General features: G+C 40.1%; 1 protein-coding gene across 5 annotated transcripts in view; it reads left to right on the top strand.

Annotated features, from left to right (window-relative positions):
* Positions 1–20,885, top strand: part of KIF4A (kinesin family member 4A) — a 131,270-nt gene that overhangs the window by 75,451 nt on the left and 34,934 nt on the right. For all 5 annotated transcript variants that reach the window (XM_062183178.1, XM_062183175.1, XM_062183177.1 and 2 more), the window contains exons 18-19: positions 7,132–7,276; positions 8,029–8,139. In XM_062183178.1, coding sequence (XP_062039162.1) covers positions 7,132–7,276; positions 8,029–8,139 — 256 coding nt within the window. The remainder of the gene's footprint in view (positions 1–7,131; positions 7,277–8,028; positions 8,140–20,885) is intronic.

Raw genomic sequence — 20,885 nt, 5'->3', positions numbered from 1 at the left:
CATGGGGTGCAGGGCCCAAGCACTTGGGCCATCCTCCACTGCACTCCCTGGCCACAGCAGAGAGCTGGCCTGGAAGAGGGGCAACCGGGACAGAATCCGGTGCCCCGACCGGGACTAGAACCCGGTGTGCCAGCGCCGCAAGGCGGAGGATTAGCCTGTTGAGCCACGGTGCCGGCCCAAGTTTATTTTTTAAATATCACCAAAATCAGTTAGGGTGGGACTTATCAGTGGACACTCCCCCAGCATTTTGCCCTCTAGATTTCCAGAAGATATGACATGTTCCCACATTCATATTTTCTACCTAAAGCCTTGGAAAATTCTTTTAAAAAATTTAATTATTTTTTAACAGACTCTATATGGTTTGTAGATAACAATTCTGATACCATAATGATACTCCTTTCCTCCCTCTTACTCTCCCTCCCACCCTCCTTTCTTCTCCCTTTCTTTCTTTAGTTTTTGAGATAACATATTTTAAATTTACATTACAGTAAAGACTTACTACTTCACTGAATAAGGAGCTTAACAAGTAAAAAGCAAAAAGACCCTAGTTTAGTGGGAATATAGACAATGGCTATAAACAATAATTGAATGGAAACATGAGCATTTCACCTATATACAGTAAATTTTAAAGTAAAATCACAGATCATTGAAACTATAGTAGTGTAACATTCTTTTTTTTTTAAGATTTTTTAAAAATTTATTTGAGAGGCAGAGTTACAGAGAGAGAGGCAGAGATAGAGAGAGAAGTCTTCCATCTGCTGGTTCACTCGCCCAAATGGCTGCAATGGCCAGAGCTGGGCCTGTCTGAAGCCAGGAGGCAGGAGCTTCTTCTGGGTCTCCCACGCCAGTGCAGGGACCCAAGCACTTGGGCCATCCTTCACTGGTTTCCCAGACCATTAGCAGGGAGCTAGATTGGAAGTGGAGACTGGGACTCAAACTAGTGCCCATATGGGATGCCAGTGCTGCAGGCCGAGGCTTAACCTACTACACCACAGTGCTGGCCCCTACTCCCATTCTGAGAGTTATATTTTCACTTCTATTATCTTTTTATGCAGAGGTTTAAAAATTTTTTTAAGATTTTATTTATTTGACAGAGTGACAGAGAAAGAGGGAGACAGAGAGAAATCTTCCATGTGCTGGGCATCTGCCCATATGGGATGCTGGCCTAAAATGACTCAACCTGCTATGCCATGACACAGGCCCCTCCAATACTGTGTTAAATAAGAGTGGCAAAAGTGGACCTCATTGTTTTGTTCCAGATCAGAAAGGAAACACTTTCAGCTTTTTCCCCACACAGTATGATTTTGGCTGTTGATTTGTAGTATGTAGACTTTATAATTTTGAAGACTGTTTCTTCTATACCTAATTTGTGGAGAGTTTTTGTCATGACTGGATGTTGAATCGTATCAAATGCTTTCACTGTGTCTGTTGAGAGGACCATATGGTTTTTGTGCTTCATTCTATTGCTGTGACTTATGACATTTATTGATTTGCTAATGTTAAAACCACTGTTGCATTTCTGGGATGAATACCACTTGATTGTAATGTATGATCTTTTTTATGCGGTTTTGGATTCAATTTGCTAGTATTTTGTTGAGGATCTTTGCATGCATGTTCATTAAGAATGTAAGATTTCTTTTCGTGTCATGTCTTTGGTTTTGGTATCAAAGTGATAATGGCCTCATAAAAAGTGTCTGGCAGAGTTCCATCCTATTCAATATTTTGGAATAGTTTGAAAAGTATTGGAGTTACTTCCCCTTTGGATATTTTGTAAAATTCAGTAGTAAAACCATCAGGTCCTGAACTTTTCCTTGATGGAAGACTTTTGATTACTGCTTCAGTCTCATTGCTTGTTACGGGTCTGTTTAGATTGTCTGTATCTTCTTGATTTACTCTCGGTGGGCTATATGTGTCCAGAAAGTGATCCATTTCTTTGAGGCTTTCCAGTTTTATTAGCATATAGTTCTTCAAAGTAGTTCCTTATGATCCTTTGTATTTTAGTGATGTTGGTTGTAACAATTCCTTTTTCATCTCTAATTTTTTTTTTTGAGTTTTCTCTGTTGTCCTTGTTAGTCTAACTAGAGGTTTATCTATTTTGTTTATCTTCTCAAAAAACCAACTTATATTTTTGTTGATCTTTTGTATTTTTAATTTCATTTATTTCCACTCTGATCTTTATGATTTCTTGCCTCCTGCTGATTTGGTGATTGGTTTGTTCTTGTTTTTCTAAGTCTTTTTAAGATGCATCATTAGATCTTTTATTTGAGACATTTCTCTCTTTTTTTTTTTAATTATAAGCACTTAATGCTATAAACTTCCCCCTTAACACTGCTTTTGCTGTGTCCCACAGGTTTTGATTTGTTGTATTTTCATTTATTTCAAGAACGTTTTTTATTTCCCTTTTAATTTCTTCAACAACCCATTGATCATTCAGTAGCATGTTGTTTAATTTCCAAGTGTTTATGAGTGTTCTATTGTTCTTCTTGTTTTTAATTTCTAGTTTTATTCCTTTATGGTCTGAGAAGTTACATGGTATGATTTCAATCTTTTTAAATTTACTGAGAATTCATTTGTGGCTCAATATGTGGTCTATCCTAGAAAACAGTCCATGTGCTGATGAGAAGAATGTGTATTCTGTAGCTGTTGGGTGAAATGTTCCATAAATGTCTGTTATGTCCATTTGCTTGACAGTATATTCCAACTCTGATGTATCTTTTTTTTTAAAGATTTGTTTATTTGAGAGGCAGAGTTACAGAGAGAGGCAGAGAGAGAGAGAGAGAGAGATCTTCCATGCGCTGGTTCACTCCCCAAATGGCCAAAATGACTGGAGCTGGGCCAATCTGGAGCCAGGAGCTAGGAGCTTCTTCTGGGTCTCCCACGCAGGTGCAGGGGCCTAAGCACTTGGGCCATCTTCCAGTGCTTTCCCAGGCCATCAGCAGGAAGCTGGATCAGAAGTGAAACAGCTTGGACTTGAACCAGCATCCATATGGGATGCTGGCACTACAGGAGGTGACTTAACCTACTAGGCCACAGTGCTAGCCCCTCTGATGTATCTTCATTGACTTTTTGTCTAGATGATCTGTCCATTGATGAGAGTGGAGTGTTGAAGTCACCCAATATTATTGTATTGAAGTCTCTCTCTCTCTTGAGGTCTAATAGTATTTTCTGTATGTATCTGGGTGGTCTTGTGTTGGGTGAATATATATATTTATGATTATTATGTCTTCTTGCTGAATTGAACCTTTTATTAAAATATAATGTCCTTCTTTATTTCTTTTTTACAGTTTTTTTTAAAGTCTGTTTTATGTGATATCAGGATGGCTATTCCTGCTCATGTTTGGTCTCCATTTGCCTGGTATATCTTTCCAGCCCTTCACTTTCAGCCTGTGTGTGTATTTGTGAAGTGCATCTCTTGTAGGCAGCATATAGCAGGGTTGTGGTATGTTTATGCATTCAGCCAACTTAAGTCTTTTGGTTGGATAATTTAATCCACTTACATTCAAGGTTAGCATCAGTAGATAAGATCCAAGACCTGTCATGTTGTTGATTGGATAGTGATTCTCTCTGTTAGTGAATTTGGTGGTGTCATGTGTTATCATGATGTTTACATTTACTGCAGGACACCCTTCAAAATTTCTTGTAAGGCGTTCTGATGTTGATGAATTCTCTCAGCTTTGCTTATCTGGAAAATACCTTATTTCTCCTTCACTTTTTAAGGATAGTTTTGCTGGATATAATATTCTTGATTGAAAGTTTTTTGTTTTCTGGCTTTTTTGTATCTGTTTTTAAGACCTTGAATATATTATCCCACTTTCTTCTGGCTTGTAGGGTTTCCACTGAGAAGTCTGATATTAATCTGATTTGTTTTCCATTATATGTAACTTGATGGTTTTCTCTTGCTGTCTTTAGGATTCTGTCCTTTTCTTTAACTTTTGACAGTTTAACTACAGTATGCCTTGAGGAAGCTCTTTTTTGGTTGAGTCTGCTTGGGGTTCTTTGGGCTTCTCATATCTGGATGTCCATGTGTCTTTAAAGGCCTGGGAAATTTTCAACTATTATCTCATTCAGCAGGTTCTCAATGCCTTTTCCCTTCAGGAATACCTATAATATGAATATTGGGTCATTTAATATTATCTAATATTTCATGTAGACTTTCTTCATTCATTTTCTTTTCTCTTTATTTTTTGTCTGATTGGATTATTTCAAAAGTCTTATCTTCTAGGTCAGAAAATCTTTCCTCTGCTTGGTCTGTTCTGCTGTTAAAGCTCTCAATTATATTTTTTATTTTACTAATTGATGATTTCATCTCTACCATTTCTTTTTTTTTTTTTTTTGACAGGCAGAGTAGACAGTGAGATAGAGAGACAGAGAGAAAGGTCTTCCTTTGCCGTTGGTTCACCCTCCAATGGCCGCCACGGCTGGCGCATCGCACTGATCCGAAGGCAGGAGCCAGGTGCTTCTCCTGGTCTCCCATGCGGGAGCAGGGGCCAAGGACTTGGGCCATCCTCCACTGCCTTCCCAGGCCACAGCAGAGAGCTAGTCTGGAAGAGGGGCCACCGGGACAGAATCCGGTGCCCCGACCAGGACTAGAACCCAGTGTGCCAGTGCCGCAAGGTGGAGGATTAGCCTATTGAGCCACGGCGCTGGCCTTCATCTCTACCCTTTCTGTCTGGGGCCCAGTGCTATGGCGCAGAAGGTTAAAGCCCCAGCCTGCAGCACCAGTATCCCATATGGGTGCCAGTTTGAGTCCCAGCTGCTCTACTTCTGATCCAGCTCTCTGCTAATGCACCTGAGAAAGCAGCAGAAGATGGCCCAAGTCCTTGGGCTCCTGCACCCGCGTGGGAGACTCTGAAGAAGCTCCCGGCTTCTGATCGGCTCAACTCCAGCTGTTGCAGCCAGTTAGGGAGTGAACCAGCAAATAGAAGACCTCTCTCTGTGTCTCGACCTGTCTCTGTAACTCTGTCTTTCAAATAAATAAAAGAAATCTGTAAAAAATTTTCTATTTGGTTCTTAATGAGTTCTGTCTCCTTAGTAATATTTTCATTCATGTGACTCATTAATTTCCTTATTTCTTTAATGTATCTGTATTCTTTTGCATCCCATTGAGTTTCTTTACAGTTGTTATTTTGAATTCTGTATCTGCCATTTCATAGGTTTTCTTCAATTCAAGATTTAATTCTGGAGGAGTGTTGTGTTCTTTTGGGGCCATCATGCCACCTTGCTTCTTCATGTCTCCTATGTTCCTACATTGATGTCTGCACATCTGATGTAATCATCCTTCCTGATGGAATAGATTTGATTAGAAAAGAGTTTATGGTTTTGCTGGAATGCAGGGGATCACTTGTCTTGTAACTTTGGCTTTGGTTCCAGGTGTGCCCAGGAGTGTGTTCTCTGAGTGATTTATTTTGTCTTAATCAATGTCAGTTGACCCAGTGGTCTGGTCTGCTGCAGTCTGTGGCTTTGAGATGAATGGGTTTCCTTGGGTGTGTATCTTTGGCCCACGGAGTGTTTGTTGTCAGAGTCCCTGGTGATGGGGCCTTGTTCTTGGTGCTGAGACAAGGGGGGGCTGTCCCCTTGTCCTACTGGCAAGTCTGAGTGATGCTGAGGCTCGTGACACCAACTGCTATGATTCTAGGACTGTGTGATACGGATGGACCCTTTCTTAGATACTGCTAGGAGAGTCCAACTATGGCTTTAACACCAACAGCTCTAGTCCTAGGGCTAGAGGTTATGAGCTGAACCCTGTTCCAGTCCTACAGGGTAACTACAAGGTATAAAGATTTTGCTCTGGAGGATATGAGTCCAGAGAGGTGGAATGCAGGTAGGTTCTTCCTAGATCCACCAGGTAGAATCCATTGAGAAACGTACAGTCGTGATGTTTCAATGAATAGTGGGGTAATTACCCAGATCTCCTAGGGTGGGAAAGCATTTTTTTTTTACAGGCTGCTTCTGGTGTTAGCCTCCAGCAGCTAAGGTGAATCCCCCTGGCTCACATAAAACGCAATAGCATAGCTCTGGGGCTAGTGTCCCAAAGCTTCCATGGTTGCAGGGTCCAGGGCACCTGTTCTTTGCCCCGCACATTGCCCTAACTCTGACTCTGATGCTGGGAGGAGTGGAACAGAGGCACGCTGTGTGACTGTTTGCTGCCAAGTATGGCGCTCTGCATGGCTAGGGAAGGGGAAGGAAGCAAGCAGCTTTCCCGCTGCTAGCCTGGCAGTTGCTCAGACCCCAGTCAACTCCCCAGGCTGAAGTAAAAGCCAGCGGGTGGCTGTGGAACTCCCTCGCAGCTAAAACTGCAAGCAGTAGGGCATGAAGCAATTTCTTCCTACCTTGATGTGGTAAGATGGCGACTCACAGTTGGCAGCTGGCTCTACCACGCAGCTGGCTGCAGTGGTGTCTCTGTATTCCCTCCTCTTGTCCCATGGTTTCTTCACCATTTTTTCACTTCTTCCCTGAAAATTTCCATCAGTCAGACCCCTGGAAACATGGTCCTTCCTTTCTTCTTTGGGTATCCCAGAGCAGCTGAAGTTAGTGTGGCTGTACCCTATTCAGTCACCTTGGGTCCCAATACATAATTTTAAAATAAATAAATAAACCCATTATCCTATAATCAGTTAAGAATAAAACCAAGACAGATAGCCAGAGTACCCTATTCTTCTGCCAACCTCTATTTTATTGCTATTTTACCTTCCTTTTTACTCAGTGACTGTTTTTGGGGTTTTTTTTGTCTCTGCTGAGTCTAAAGTTTATGTTTTTAAAAGCGATACTGAATGTTTACTTTCTACCTCAGACTTGTGCAGTAATCATCAGAATTATTACTTCCAACTACAATGAAGTAAAATGTCCTCAAAGAACATCCTTTTCACAGAGTGGTGGTTGAGGGCACAGGTATTGAGGCACTTGCATTGTTGTGTGCTCAGGGAAAAAAAGGATTGCTTTACACTTGTATTAAGCTCCTGTTATTGAGACAGTTCTGGTTGGCTGGATATTATTCCTTATTTGAAAGATGGCTATGTGACTAGTCACCTATTTTATATGTGTCCAGGTTATGAACCTGAGATTCTAGCATTTTGTCGTTTGAAGTCAGTCTTTGCTGCTGGTAGTCGTCATTCCCACAGCATCTGTGTTTAGGTTGAGTGAGCGCCGCCGCAAACGTCTCCAGGAGCTGGAAGGTCAAATAGCTGATCTGAAGAAGAAACTGAATGAGCAGTCTAAACTTCTGAAACTGAAAGAATCCACAGAGCATACTGTCTCCAAACTGAACCAGGAGATACGGGTAATCAACTCTCATCCTTACATTTACTCCATTTGAACTTAGCAAACATAAGGTGTTCCATTTAGAACTGTTGTAGAGAGATGTCTTTGAGTGATAAAATGACAACCAGAGCAATTACTTCAAGTGTGTGAATCACCACAAATGTTCCCTTTGCAGGACACTGTGCTGGATGTCATCTAAAATCTGAATAATTAAACCTTGCTTTGACATTCAGAGTTTAATCTGAGGTTCTCTGAAACCAAAGTACAAAGACATCTCCGTGTTTAGTGGTGATGTTCTGATCAGCTTCCATGATCATGTGATGTAATTTTGTGAAGTAGCTAGCAAGATGACAGGCACCTGGAAAAATGATCAGTTATTGAATGTTCATCTTGTAACATCTGCAAGGTGGTGGTTATAAGCTAGTTGTACTGAAAGTTTTAAAATGCAATGATTGCTAGATAGATTTGACTGTGGGGATTAGTAAATATTTCTGTGGCATTTAATTTATATATGGTGAATTTAGGGTAGAACTGAGCTTCTAGGTACATTAGGCTTTTATTTCTTCATAGTGTTCATTTGTATAGTCTACGCTTGGCAATGCTGTGCAAGCATAGCAAGGAATGTTACAAGTCTAACCAGAAAGTCTGTTGGTGACTTTCTCAGCTTAGTTCCAGGTTTTTTCTCTTCTTATCGGTGTGCCTATCCATCTGTACATCAGCCTTAAATAAAATGCAGATGACTGATACTTGTACTGGTTTCTGTTTTTACAGGTGATGAAAAACCAGCGAGTACAGTTAATGCGTCAGATGAAAGAGGATGCTGAGAAGTTTAGACAGTGGAAGCAACAAAAAGACAAAGAAGTAATCCAGTTAAAAGAACGAGTAAGTAACTTAAACTTGTAATGCATCCTTCTCTGGGCTGACTGACAATACTAAAGCTTCTCTTCAAACATTTCGTGTCTTGAAAAAAATGTGACATCTTCATGAATTTTAACAGCTTTGTTTTAAATGTCAACTATGTGCAAGGGATTACCCACTTGGTACCATAGGGACTAGAAAGATGAGCAGCATGTGAGTGCTGCTCTTGAAGAATGGCTTGTCTAAAAGGAAAGAGAAGGCATAGCATGGATTTCTCAAATACAAGGAATAGAGAAGTCTAAGGGATAGATGTTTGGCCTAACAGTAAAGACACTAACATCCCACATCAGAGTGCCTAGGTTCCATGCCCACCTCCATGTCCTGACTCCAGCTTCCTGCCAATGTAAACCCTTGGAGGCAATGGTGATGGCTCAAGTAACTAGATTCCTACCACCCATATGGGAGACCTGGATTGAGTTCCTGGCTCCTGGCTTCATCCCTAGCCCAAACCCAGCTGTTGTGGGCATTTCAAGAGTTAACTAGTGGATGGAAGCATTCTCTCCATCTGTGTTCTTTTTCTGTCTAAGCCTCTCAAATGAATAAGTAATTTTTTAAAAGAGTGATTTGGGCTTTCAGAATGGTATAAAATAAGAGAAATGAAAAGATTCTTTTAATTTAAGGAGTGAAAAAATGATAGCTTCCCTATGCATTGAATACGTGTATTGCATGATCACACTGTACCCAAAAATATGTGCAATTAAAATAATAAATTTTGAAGTGATGATACCTAAACATGCCCTGAATAATAGGGAGGATATTGATGAGACAAGTGCAGACATTCCAGATAGCTGGGAAGAGTGGGAGCAAAGACACAGAGCTGGTAACTTTGAAGACATGTTCAAGGAAATGACAGGTGGTCTAGGTGGGCTGAAAATAGTAGTACAACATTCAGTTGGAAAGGCATATTAAAGCTGGATTGTTAAAGACCCAAGAAATTTGGATGTTTAGTGAAAATTTCACTAAATTTCACATTAGTGAAAATTTTTAACATTTTTGAGAAATTGAAATCAATAAAATACTGCTGCAGAAAGATACACCTAGGAATAATGTGTAGAACAAACTGAAGTGTTGAAAACCTGGAGTCTAGAATGTAAGAATATATTGCATGATCTAGAAAATAATGAAAGGCCTGAATTAGAGTAGAAATGATGTTCTTGAAAATAAAATTCATTTGGGAAAAGTTTCAGAAGAAATGGCCAGAATGTAATGTATTGAGTCAGATACAGAGAGGAGAAGCTCTTTGAGAATGGCAGCTCAAAGAATTTTGTGGACTGTCTCCCTAGAAAAACAGCCAGAACTGGTGAAATTTATTTTTCTTAAAAAGACATTTTTAAAGTCTCTGGAAAGTGTCCTAAGGGCACACAGCAAATGGAGAAATATTTATTCCAGAAAATCCACTGACTCTTTTTAAGAACAGCAAGAATCTATGGCATTTGAGCTCCAACCATCTCACTTCCCTCATCCTCCAGCTTCCAGTCTATGGCTATGGTTTCTTCCCAGTAGGAACAGGCCTTCAGCGTGTTTCAGCCCCCAGAGTTCGGAGCTGTTAAAGTCCCATTTCAGGCAAGTGCAGCTCAGAAGTCTGGGGGTCCCTTCTCGTCGAGTGGAGCTCTCCCATGCTGTAGAAGGCCAGGAATATTGGGGCCTGATTACCTCCTGCCCATTTAATCATAGGATGTAGATTCCATGTCAGGAGAGGTAAGCCGAGAAAAAAAGGGTATACTGTCCCTGCCCAGCACTCTTGTTGTGGAATCAGTCAAGAGATGTGGGCTGCTGTCTCCACCCCCAGGTCCCAGGCAGTAATGCGCAGGTTTTGCTGTAGGGGAGAGGTAGACCCTAGGAAGATAGCTCTTTCTAAGGGGACAGCCATTAATTGGGGACAAAATTTAGGGAAATTCAAAAACAATGTAAATCTTGGTGGTGAACAACTAAAAGGAGAATGGTAGCTCTACGAGAATAATCAGTGAAGCAGCAGTAAAAATATCCGAAGATATGGTAGCAGAAAACTTCCCTAATTTGATAGATAACATGAATCTGTACTTCCAAGAAACTCAGTGAAGTCCAGGTAGGGTAAATGCAAAGAGATCTTCACCAGACACATCACAGTCAAAATGTTGAAAGACAAAGGCAAAACATTTGAAAGCAGCAAGAGAAAACAATTGGTCACGATAAAATCAATAGCTGAAATCTCATCAGGAACAATGGAAATCAAAAGGCAGTGAGATAACATATCCAGAGTGCTGAGGTAAAATACTGTCAACCAAGAATCTAATGTACAGTAAAGCTGTCTTTCAAAAATGAATGCAAAATACATCCCAGGTAAACAAACGCTAAGAGAATGTATTACCAGCAAACCTGCCTTGTGAGAAATACTAAAAGAACTTCTTTAGACTGAAAGCAATTGATGCCAGACAGTAATTTGAATCGGCACAGTAATACAAGGAACAAAGAGTACCAGTAAAGGTAATTATGTAGGCATTCTAGAAGAGAGTGTAATTGCGTATTTCTTCTCTTCTGTTAACAATAATTAGGTAAAACTAATACACACACACATATGTAATTATATTTGATGGGCCTATAACATATAAAAATGTAACATTTGACAATAATAACTCAGAGGTGGTGGGTGGAAGCAAAGTTGTTTTCCTGTAAGGAAGATATCAGTTGATAATGTGAATCCATAGGAAGAAATGAGAAGAACCAGAAAATAAGAAAGTCAGTATACCAAACTGTAAATATATATTTACTCTCCTTTCTTCCTTCAGCCTTTTTTAAAGACATTATATAATAATGTATTTTGGGGTTATATGTAGGTGTAATGTATATGTATGTATGTATATATATATATATATATATATATATATATATATATATAATAGCACAGAAAAGGGAAGAAGGGATAGAGTTACATAGCAATAACATTTCTCTATCTCCCTGAGTTTAGTTCATATAAATCCTGAAGTAAATTCTGATGAGTTAAAATGTTTACTGGGAGGGGGGAAGCCATTGTAACCCATAAGCTGTACTTTGGAAATTTATATTCATTAAATAAAAGTTTAATAAAAAAAATGTTTACCATAAGCCATAGAGCAATCACTAGGGAAACAGCTCAAAAGATGTGAAATAATCATCAAAGAATTATGTGTTAAACTAGAAAATATTTGTTTAAGACAAAAGAAAGCATTGAAGGAAAAACAGAAGAAAAAGTATGAGACATACAGAAAACAAAAGGTAAACCTGAAGACATAAGCTTATCTATATCAGTAATAACAGAGGCTTAAACATGACGCCCTGTCTGATGAACGTGGCTGGTTCTCACTTACCCCAATGACACTAAAGCTAAAGCAGAAGGATTTTGCAAGCAATTTGGCAGTCCCAAATGATTTTGGCCACAAATCCCTGAAGGACTAGGCAAGGGAAGAATTCAAAAGAAACAAAACTTCCATTGAAAAGGACACAATCTTGATGATTACTCAAAGCAATATAGAGCTTAAGGATCTAGAAAAAAAACACTTGCTTTAGCAAAAACATAATGATAATATTATGCTGAAGGACTTTTAAAATCTCTATGTGTTTTGTTGAGTTTAGGCCTCACAATAGACAACCCAAAGCCAAGTAAAACCGTTTGTTTGTGTACAGTACTTGGGCAAAATACCGGAAGACGGAGTATAGTATATCATAGAGAGCAAAAAAGTCTATCAAAACAATTGCTTTAGCACTGAAAAAACATACTCTGAGTTTTGAAAGTGTTTCTGGATGCGTTAGCAGTTTTTATGGGTAGTGAAAACCAGTATAACAAGTGGCCAGTTAGCTCATGAAAAGATGCTCAACACAATCACCAAGGAAATTCAAATCAAAACCACAATGGGATACCACTTTACATTCAGTAGAATGCATGTCATTAAAACAGGAGCTGTAAGCCACCTTTTGCAGTGCCTGCATCCGCTTTTGGAGGTGCAGGTTTGAGTCATGGCTACTTTGGGATTCCCATCCAGCTTCCTGCTAATGTGCCTGAGGGACAGTGGATGATATTCCAAGGACTTGAGTTCCTGCCACCTACATGGAAGACCTGGATGGAGTTCTGGGCTCCTGCCTTCTGCCTGGCCCAGCCCTGACTACTTCAGGCATTTGAGGGAGTGAACCAGCAGATAGAAGAGATATCTCTCTCTCTCTCTCTCTCCCCCCCCCTCTGCCCCTCTCCCCCTCTGCCCCTCTGCCCCTCTCTCTCCCTCTCTCCCTCCCTCCCTCCCTCCCTCCCTCCCTCCCTCTCTCCCCCCCCATTTCCTTCACTCTCCCTCTCTCCATCTTACTCTTTCAAGTAGATGAAAATAAATGAACATTACAAAAAAAATAGAAAGAAAGCTGCTTCCTATCTGCCTTTTACAGAACTGTGACCAAGATGCAGATCAAAAACCTTACAAGGAAGACTATCACTGTTTAAGCTGAAGGATTAGACGCAATAGAGATTGTAAAGGTCAAGATCCAGAATAAAGAAGGAACTCTTCCTCATTGTCATTCTGATCTTTGCTGACAAGCAACTAGAAGATAGACATACTTTGGCTACAGCATTCAAAATGAGTCTGCTGTTCATATTGTGTTGCATCTTCATGGTAATGCACTAAGAAAAAGTCCTGGGGCAGACATTGTAGTAAAGTGGGATAAGCCACTGCGTGCAACACTCACACCCCATATTGGAGTTGCCAGTTCAAGTCTTGGCTCATCCACTTCTGAGCTATCTTCCTACTAATGTACCTGGGAAGGCAACAGATGATAGCCCAAGTACTTGGGTCCCTGCCACCCATGTGGGAGACCAAGATGGAGTTCCTGGCTCCTGGCTTTGGCCTGACCTAGCCCTGGCTGTTTAGGGAGTGAACCAGTAGATAAAAGATCTCTCTTACTCTTTCCCCCTCCCTCCTCCTCCTTCTCTGTCACTTTGCTTTTCAAATAAATAAATCTTTTTTAAAAAGGAAAAAGAAGTCATATCATTCCCAAGAAGAAAATACATAACAGAAAGGTTAATTAGCTATCCTTGGAGTATTAGAAGTATGCTAAGAAGGATGAGAATGGCAAAATTACTTACCTTCACCGAGAGCACCCTTCCGGTGATTGTGGTGTTTTTCTGGCTAGCCACTTTGGTATACATTATTGTGGCAAATGGTATCTGACTTACTGGTTCAGCAAACCAGAAGACATGTACTTGTGTAAGAGTTAATAAAAGATATGAACAAAAATCGGGGGGTTGTAACAAATATTGGTGAAGATGTGGAGAAAGTAGAGCCTTCATATATTGCTGGTGGGAATGTAAAATGATGTAGCCACTTTGAAAAATAGACTATTAGTTCCTCAGAAGATTATATATAGAATTATCATATGATTTAGGTATGTTTATATTCTTTTTTTTTTTTTGAATTTTTTACAGGCAGAGTGGATAGTGAGAGAGAGAGACAGAGAGAAAGGTCTTCCTTTGCCGTTGGTTCACCCTCCAATGGCCGCCGCGGCCAGTGCGCTGCGACTGGTGCACCACGCTGATCCGATGGCAGGAGCCAGGTGCTTCTCCTGGTCTCCCATGGGGTGCAGAGCCCAAGCACTTGGGCCATCCTCCACTGCACTCCCGGGCCACAGCAGAGAGCTGGCCTGGAAGAGGGGCAACCGGGACAGAATCGGTGCCCCAACCGGGACTAGAACCCGGTGTGCCGGCGCCGCAAGGCGGAGGATTAGCCTATTGAGCCGCGGCGCCGGCCGGTATGTTTATATTCTACTTCTCTGTTTATAACCTAGAGAATTGAAAACATTTCTACAAAAACTTGTACATGAAAGTTCATAGTAGCATTTTCCATTATAGCCAAAATTCAGAAGCAATCCAAAATGCCTATCAGCTGATACATGGATAAATGAAATATGATATATTCATACAATGAAATCTGATTTGGAAATAAAAAGGAATGAAGTATTGATACATGCTTTACATGGATAAACTTTGAAAAGATTGTTACATGAAAGAAGCCAGTTACAAAAGATCATATATTCCATATGATTCCACTGATATGAAATGTCCAGAACGGGCAGAAAGAGTAGTTGTGGGAGGAATGGAGAGTAACTTCTACCGGGTATGGTTTTTTTTTTTCCTGGTGATTAAAAGTATCCTAAAATTAGATTGTGATTTTAGTTGCATAGCTATGTAAATATCTTCAAACCCTCTGAATTGTACATTTTAAATGTATGTGAATCATATCTCAATGAAGATTGTTTTCAAAACTCAGGATGATATGTAAGATTGGGGGTATAATAACCCCAAGAGATACCCTAGAATCCCTTGCACTAGAATCTTCTGCACTACCTCTCTAGATTGTTGAGATGTGTTATTTAGCCATGGTTTGATAGAAGATGCTCCTCAAAGACCACCACTGGCAGTCTGGGTGTTTGGTGCAAAAAAAAAGCTTAATGAGCACATTGAAGCACTTATTGAGTAGGAAGAGGGAAGACTTTAGGCAACGCCTGGAAGAAACTTCTGCAGTTGCCATAACATCCATGTGTAAAGAGGTTTTCAAAGATCGGTAAGGAGGATCCTCCGTGGCTGGAATAAACAAAGAGACTTTTTTTGTTTGTTTGTTTTGCTTTTTAAGACTAGAGGTTTATTTGGCTCAGGGTGCAGAAGGCTGGGAAATCCAAGCATGTGGCACCAGCCTCTACTTAGCATCTGGTGAGGGCCTTCTTGCTGCATACAACAAAGAATCTGAAGGATTCGTCAGAGACTAAGACATCACAACCTAAGGTGACTTCAGGACACTTTTGAAAGAGACCAAATTTGTAACATACAATTCATTTAGTGGAAGATATAGAAGTGAAAGCTTGTAGAAGATGATGGGCTTGGCATTCCTGCAAACTGAAGTCCTCTATTCATCAAAGGAAGAGAGCTGAGAAACTAACTCAACAATCTGAACAGGACCTGAGAGATGTAGACAAAATTTTACACAGCGATAGATGATAACGAGTAGACAAAATTTTATACAGTGATAAATGATAACTAGTACTAGGGCATGTGTCAGACAAGAACATAAGTTGATGATGGCATATGTTGATTACCTGGATCACCAGGGTCCATCCCTACCTCCCATAGCCTGAGAGCCCACAAGAGAAAATAACACTGAGTACTCCACCACAGGAGTAACAAACTCCTTCAGAATGCTTGTGTGTGCTGATTTTCAGGTTTTTATATAGATGTACATTAGTCAACCTGTTGCAAAATCTGACAAACGAAAAGCATTTGTGAACAGTTTCTAAACAAAGAAACACTGAAAATATTTATTTTGTTGGTATTTGCATGGTTGACACACACAAATAAATCTAAAATCTTTTTTCCCCCTTGGAACTAAAACAATCAACATTCTATGAACTGTAAAGTCAGTCACTTCTGGTGATGTCCTTCCTAGCAGTGATATACGTGGAGACTTTTAAAGAACATTTGTGGTTTGAATTCGTAAGATGCAAATAGCACACTCCAAGAAAGCCTAAGCTAGGGTTTGTCTTGTTTTGATTTTTTTCCAAAGCAAATGGAACACTGAAAATTGAATTCTTATCTTTCAGAGGCTGAGATTACTGTAATGGGCATGATTTTACCTTTATCTCTAAAGAACACTTTAATTTTTTCACTTACATGCTTTGATTATCACCTCTGAATTACAGACTGGGTCTTACTGTTTTAGTCCAGGAGAAAATTACTTAGCAATTTCTTCTCAGGTATGCAACCACAGTCATTAAGATGTTGGACAGAATAGAAGTTCTGATGAAAAACATTTTATTCATCAGGAAGTTCACTTTTTTAGTATTCTGAGTTAGACAACACATTACCTTTCTGGATATTCCCAACAAACTGTACTCCTGTTTGAATGTTAAACCTTTTTAAAGATTGATTGATTGATTTGAAAGGCAGAGTTAGACAGAGACAGAGACAGAGAATGAATCTTCCAACCATTGATTGACTTCCCAAATGGCCACAAAGGCTATGGCTGGGCTAGGCTGAAGCCAGGAGCCAGGAACTCCATTTGAGTCTCCCACGTGGGTGGCAGGGGCCCAAGATTTCAGGCCATCTTCCACTGCTTTCCCAGATGCATTAGCAGGAAGCTGAATCAGAAGCAGAATACCCAGGGCTGGAACCTGTGCGCATACAGGTTAACTCGCTGCACCACAATGTCGGCCCTGGATGTTAAACTTTTGTTCTTAAAGTTTAATTTTAAGATTTTTGAGTATTCAGTTTTTGTATATGAACTATAATAAACCAGTCCTTTAATATTGAAAAAATTAAGTGTAAAAAAGTTTTGTAGCATAAGAGAGGTGGCTACGGCTATTTGTTATATAACATATTGATTGCCCCTTTATTATTCCACCTTTGAACATGTGCCACCAGGTTGGAAGTTTTAGATTCATGATATTATAAATATTGCTGTGGATGTATCTACAGGGATACACGTGACTTTCTAATAATTGAGGGAAGCAGAATATATTACCTGCTATTTGTATTATTGTGGTCTTCCCAGCAGACATTCTTATGAGAGCCACTTCTATGGTATAAAGTACTAGGAAAAACAAAAAGGAGCAGCCCACATCTACCTTGAAAAATGGGATTATATATCAAAGAAGATCTATATAATATTATATAGATCAAGAAGATCAAAATCAAATGGTTACTCCTTCAAACTAGAGATTATCACAGGATGTTTCCTAGCATGAGCAAGCATTTGAGAAATTCTGTTAGGATTAAATTTATTGTCTTTGTTTCCTGAAAAGAGTAAATCACATTTATTTGTATAAAAAAGTACCATAGTATATCTTATTTTGTGTCTCACAGATGTATTATAGTCACATTTATTTGACTTACTATTAAAGGGAAAGAGTATTTTACCCTTAAATTACAATAAGAAAACTTACTTTAACAGTTTTGATTAAGTAGTTTAATCAAAAATCAGATTGTCAGACTGAATTTAGAAAAGCTCTTTAACAAGGTAATTATCTACAGAAGGCACACATTGGATATGAATAAAATGAAAGTAAAAGGATAGAAAGAGATCTGTTTACTGTTCACACATCAACCATAAGGGAGTTGAAGTGTCTATACTAATATCAGACGAAATAGACTTACAACACAAAATGTTGCTGGAGATATGGAGGGATACTTATAATGATAAAAAGGTCTAACCATAAGGAAAATAAAGAATTACTGTCATGTGTTACTTACTGATGGGGAAACATTCTGAGCAATGCATTATGGGCGATTTTATCACTGTGCAAACATCATAGAGAATACTTACACAAACCTAGATGGTATAAGTCAATCACTCAACGTGGCCTCTTGATACAATCAAGAGACACTGTAAACACCAGATATATAAGGCTGTTACTGGTATAACATACTGTTTTACAGTAAAATACAAATAGAAAGTATACACTCTGAAATAATAAAAAATATAGTAGGGGCAGGCACTTTGGCACAGTGGGTTAAACCACTACTACTGATGCCCACATCCCATATCAGAGTGCTAGTTTGACTCCTAGCTACTTCACTTTCAATCTAGCTTCCTCCTAATGCATTCTGGGAGGCAGCACACGATGATCCAAGTAGTTGGACCCCTGTTACCCACATGGGAGACACAGATGGAGTTCCCTGCTCCTGGTGTCAGCCTACCCAAGCCCTGGCTGTTGCAGGCATTTGGAGAGTGAACCAGTGTCAATCTCTCTTTCTCTCCCTCTCTCTCTGCCTTTCAAGTATATGAAAACAAGTAAACTTTTTTAAAAAGTAGTGAATACATAATCAGTAACATAGTCACTTATTATTATGTACTGTACTTAATTGTAGGTGCACAATTTTAGCAGCACACTAAGTTGAAGTTTGTTTACAGTAGCATCACCTCAAACACATTGGTAATACACTGCACACCAATATGATGATGGCTATGATGTCTCTAGGTGATAAGAATTCTTCTCCATTGTAATCATAGGAAACCACCATCATGTATGTTGTCCATCACTGACTGAAATATTGTTATGTGGTGTGTAACTATATATATATATATATATATATATATATATATACATATATATGAAGAGGCTTCAAAAATTCATGGGGAAATGAAATTAAACGATAATGTATGTAAACTTTTTGAGTTTTTTTGTTATTTATTTGAAAGGGACATTTTCTATCTGCTGATGCATTCCCCAAATGCTCACAATAACAGGCTGGGCCCACCAAAACCAGGAACCTAGAGCTCAATCCGGGTTTCTCACATGTGTGGCAGAGACCTAACTACTTGAGCCATCACCTGCTGCCTCCTGGAGTGCACAATAGTAGGAAGCTGAATCGGAATTAGAGCCAGGATTCAATCTCGGGACTCTGATAGGGGATACAGGTGTCCCCCAAAAGGCAACTTAACTGCTGTGCCAAATGTGCGTCCCTTCCACAAACTTTTTGAAGCTCTTTGTATATACCTAACAACAGAGCCCCCAAATATGTGAAGCAAACACTGACAGAAATTAAGGGAGAAGTAGACTAATTGACAGTAAATCTGGAGATTTCAATATCCCACTTTTAATAATGGATGGAACTGTAGGGCACAAGATCAACAAGGATGTCAGAAACACCAAAGATTCAGCAACACTGTAAGATTTTCACATCTACATTCATAAATGATATTGGTCTGTAGTTTTTAAACTACATTTGACTATAATCTAGACCTAACACACATCTACAGAATGCTTCAATTAATAACAGGATATATATTCTTCTCAAGTACACATGGAATATTCTCCAGGATAGAACATATGCTGGGCCATATAACATGCCTCAGAGTTTTTAAAAGGATTAAAACAACACAAAGTCTATTCTCCAACCACAATTGAATGAAATCAATAGCAAAAAAGAAATTTTGGAATATGAGACAGTCAGCATAGTTTTACATAAATGGTGCTTTCAAAGAAGTCACAGGGCCATTAGACAATACTTTGAGATGGATAAAAACAAAGACATGGGGGACCAGCGCTGTGGTGTAGTGGGTAAAGCCTCTGCCTGCGATGCTAGAATCCCATATGGGCACTGGTTTGAGTCCCAGCTGCTGCACTTCTGATCCAGCTCCCTGCTGATGGGCCTGGGTAAGCAGCAGAGATGGCTGAAGTGCTTGTGCCCTTGCACTCATGTGGGACATGTGGGAGGGAGAGGCTTCTGGCTCCTGGCTTCAAACTGGGCCAGGTCTGCCTATTGCAGCCATTTGGGGAGTGAATCAACCAGTAGATAAAAGATTCATTCATTCATTCATTCATTCTCTCTCTCTCTCTCTCTCTGTGCCTCTCTCTATGCCTCTCTGCCTTTTCCCCTCTATAATTCTGACTTTCAAATAAATAAATTATTAAAATAAACAAGGACACGGGGCAGGCATTTGTGGTTCAGTGGGTTAAACCACCGCTTAGAATGCCCACATCCAATATCAGAAGTGCCTGGAATTGAGTCCTGCTGCCATTTCTGGTCTAGCTTCCTGCTATACCTGCTAATGCACACCCTGGGAGGCAGCAGGTGATGGTCAAGTACTGGGGTTCCTGATGGAATTTCTGACTCCTGGCTTCAGGCTGTCCTAGCTCCATCTTTTGTGGACATTTAATGAATGAACCAGCAGGTGAAGATCTCTCTCTCTCTCTCTCCCTCTCCCCTTCCCTTCCTTCCTCCCTCCCTCTCCCTCTCTCTCTCTCTGCCTTCCAAATAAATATAAATAAATAAAAAACAAAGATATAACATTCCAAAATTATGGAATGTAGATAAAGTAATGCTTAGAAGGAATTCTTTAGTTAAATTTTATTCCAGTTTTTCTATACATTTTTAATTTCTTTAAAGATTCATTTAGGGGGCTGGCGCCGTGGCTCAGCAGGCTAATCCTCCGCCTTGCGGCGCCGGCATACCGGGTTCTAGTCCCGGTTGGGGCGCCGGATTCGATCCCAGTTGCCCCTCTTCCAGGCCAGCTCTCTGCTGTGGCCCGGGAAGGCAGTGGAGGATGGCCCAAGTCCTTGGGCCCTGCACCCGCATGGGAGACCAGGAGAAGCACCTGGCTCCTGGCTTCGGATCAGCGCCATGCGCCAGCCACGGCAGCCATTGGAGGGTGAACCAACAGCAAAAGGAAGACCTTTCTCTCTATCTCTCTCTCTCACTATCCACTCTGCCTTTCAAAAAAAAATTTCATTTAGGGAATGGTGTTTCAGCATAATGAATAAAGCCACCGGCTGCAAAGCTGGCATCCCATGTGTGTGCTGATTCTGGTCCTGGCTACTCTACTTCTGATCCAGCTCCCTGCTAATGGCCTGGGAAAGCAGCAGAAGATGGCCCAAGTGCTTGGGCCTGTGTACCCACATGGGAGACCTGGAAGAAGCTCCTGGCTCCTGGCTTTGGCCTGGCCCAGTCCTGGTTGTTGCGGCCATTTGAGGAGTAAACCAGTGGATGGAAGATCTCTCTCTGTCTACACTCTAGCTCTTCCTTTCAAATAAGTAAATCTGTTTTTAAAATAAAATAAAGATAGAATAGTCTTTCAACAGATGGTACTGAAATAAATGGATATTCACATGCAGAATAATGAATTGGAATTGATTCAAATCATGTACAGATATTTAAGCATATTTAAACAGATCAAAAACCTGAATGTAAGAGTTAATGCTATAGATCTGTTAGAAGAAATTGTGTT

This window comes from Lepus europaeus, chromosome X (genome assembly GCF_033115175.1).
Source record: "Lepus europaeus isolate LE1 chromosome X, mLepTim1.pri, whole genome shotgun sequence".
Classification (NCBI taxonomy): domain Eukaryota; kingdom Metazoa; phylum Chordata; class Mammalia; order Lagomorpha; family Leporidae; genus Lepus; species Lepus europaeus.
Note: the sequence above shows the minus strand (reverse complement) of the source record. Positions and strands in the feature narration are given on the sequence as shown.